The sequence below is a fragment of the Aptenodytes forsteri genome, unplaced genomic scaffold, assembly GCF_000699145.1.
Source record: "Aptenodytes forsteri isolate BGI_AS27 unplaced genomic scaffold, ASM69914v1 Scaffold84, whole genome shotgun sequence".
NCBI classification, from domain to species: domain Eukaryota; kingdom Metazoa; phylum Chordata; class Aves; order Sphenisciformes; family Spheniscidae; genus Aptenodytes; species Aptenodytes forsteri.
Window position 1 is genome coordinate 4,326,063 of NW_008795492.1, and position 1,375 is coordinate 4,327,437.

The window sequence follows — 1,375 nt, forward strand, 5'->3', positions numbered from 1 at the left end:
GTTCTATTTCAGTTATTGTTAATATGTTGCTCATAAGCAGAAGCGCATGTTGATACAGTAAATGAAGTAGAGGTCAGCTTCGGGTACGCACATAAATATTTAATAACTGTATCTCATGATAGCTCTCAAAGAGTTTATATCTTCTTTGGGAGTGAAAGCCTACTTAAATATTTTAATATTGTAGGCTATCATGAGCCATCCCATCAAATTACAGACTGCCTATTCAGTTTTTCAGTGTAAATCTGCTGTACTTCCTGACACACTATAAAGTGTTGTTTTAACACTACCAAGACCAAAATATGACTACCACAATATTAACATTATTGGTCATAAGATACACCTTTTCCCCCCTATAATCACAAATCCTACTAACAGCTACTAACAGCTCTGCCAGTTTTTCTGATGCATTAGGTATTGTTTTGCTCTAATAAGAGGTCTTGCACAAAGCTACTTTCCAATTAATGTTTTTGAAATGTTCACCTTAGTAACTTCTGTACTTACTCAACAGATACGTTCTGGTTTAGTTAGATGTTTTAGAAAAGGCTAGGAAGTTGTTATTTTGCAAGCTTATTTAATGCTAGTAGCTCATCAGATCTACAAGAGACTGATTTATCAGATCCTCCTTGATCCTCCACTTCATACTTAGCTGACTGGACTATTTCTCCCCATTATTGTGAAACCCTTACCCATATCCTGAAGCTCAGTTGTCTCATTTCACTTTCCTACTTCCTTAACTCTGCTGCATAATCCATCTGCAATTTCAATAAAAGCAGGAGAAGTCTTTAGTTAAAGGGCTGCGTTACCTATGTCACACTAGTAGTACATCCACAGTATTACAGTTGTAGTGGACTGTCCCCCAAAAGCTGTACTGCAACAGGGGCACAGGGCCCACTGTGAGGCAGGGGACAGCACACGGGGTTTGGCCCAGCACTGACAGGACAACAGACTGTTGGTATCAGCTGAAGTCCTCAAACGAGACATGCAGGTGCGTACCATATTCGTACACGTACGTTCACCTTTCTCTCCACTACTTTTTCCTTTTGGGGTTTATCTTTAGCACAAGACCTAAGAAGCCCTGTCCAGGTTGGTGTGTTTGGCGAGCAAGCAGCCATTGCCAGCAGAGCAGACACCTTAAAACGCTGAACAAAGGGCTCTGGCTACACCGAGGACTCCGGCTCCTCACGCCTGCAGCTTGGCCCGCTGACGAAGCCCGTCTGGCCGCCCTGGCCTCGGCAAAGGCGACCGCTGAGAGCCTAAACGTGATGGGCAGCTAAAGGCACCTCAGCGACACGGACGCAAGGGAGGAGGCAGGTCTCCACGCCGGGCCCAGCACTAGCACCAGTTTAACCGGGGTCGTCCAACTCCAAGGCGCTGC

At 44.7% G+C, this 1,375-nt stretch overlaps 1 protein-coding gene across 1 annotated transcript in view; it reads left to right on the forward strand.

Moving 5' to 3' along the window:
• Positions 1–979: 979 nt before the first annotated feature.
• TVP23A (trans-golgi network vesicle protein 23 homolog A) overlaps positions 980–1,375 on the forward strand; it is a 13,713-nt gene continuing 13,317 nt past the window's right edge. Inside the window, exon 1 of the mRNA XM_019472663.1 lies at positions 980–985. Within this exon, the coding sequence (XP_019328208.1) occupies positions 980–985 (6 nt within the window). The remainder of the gene's footprint in view (positions 986–1,375) is intronic.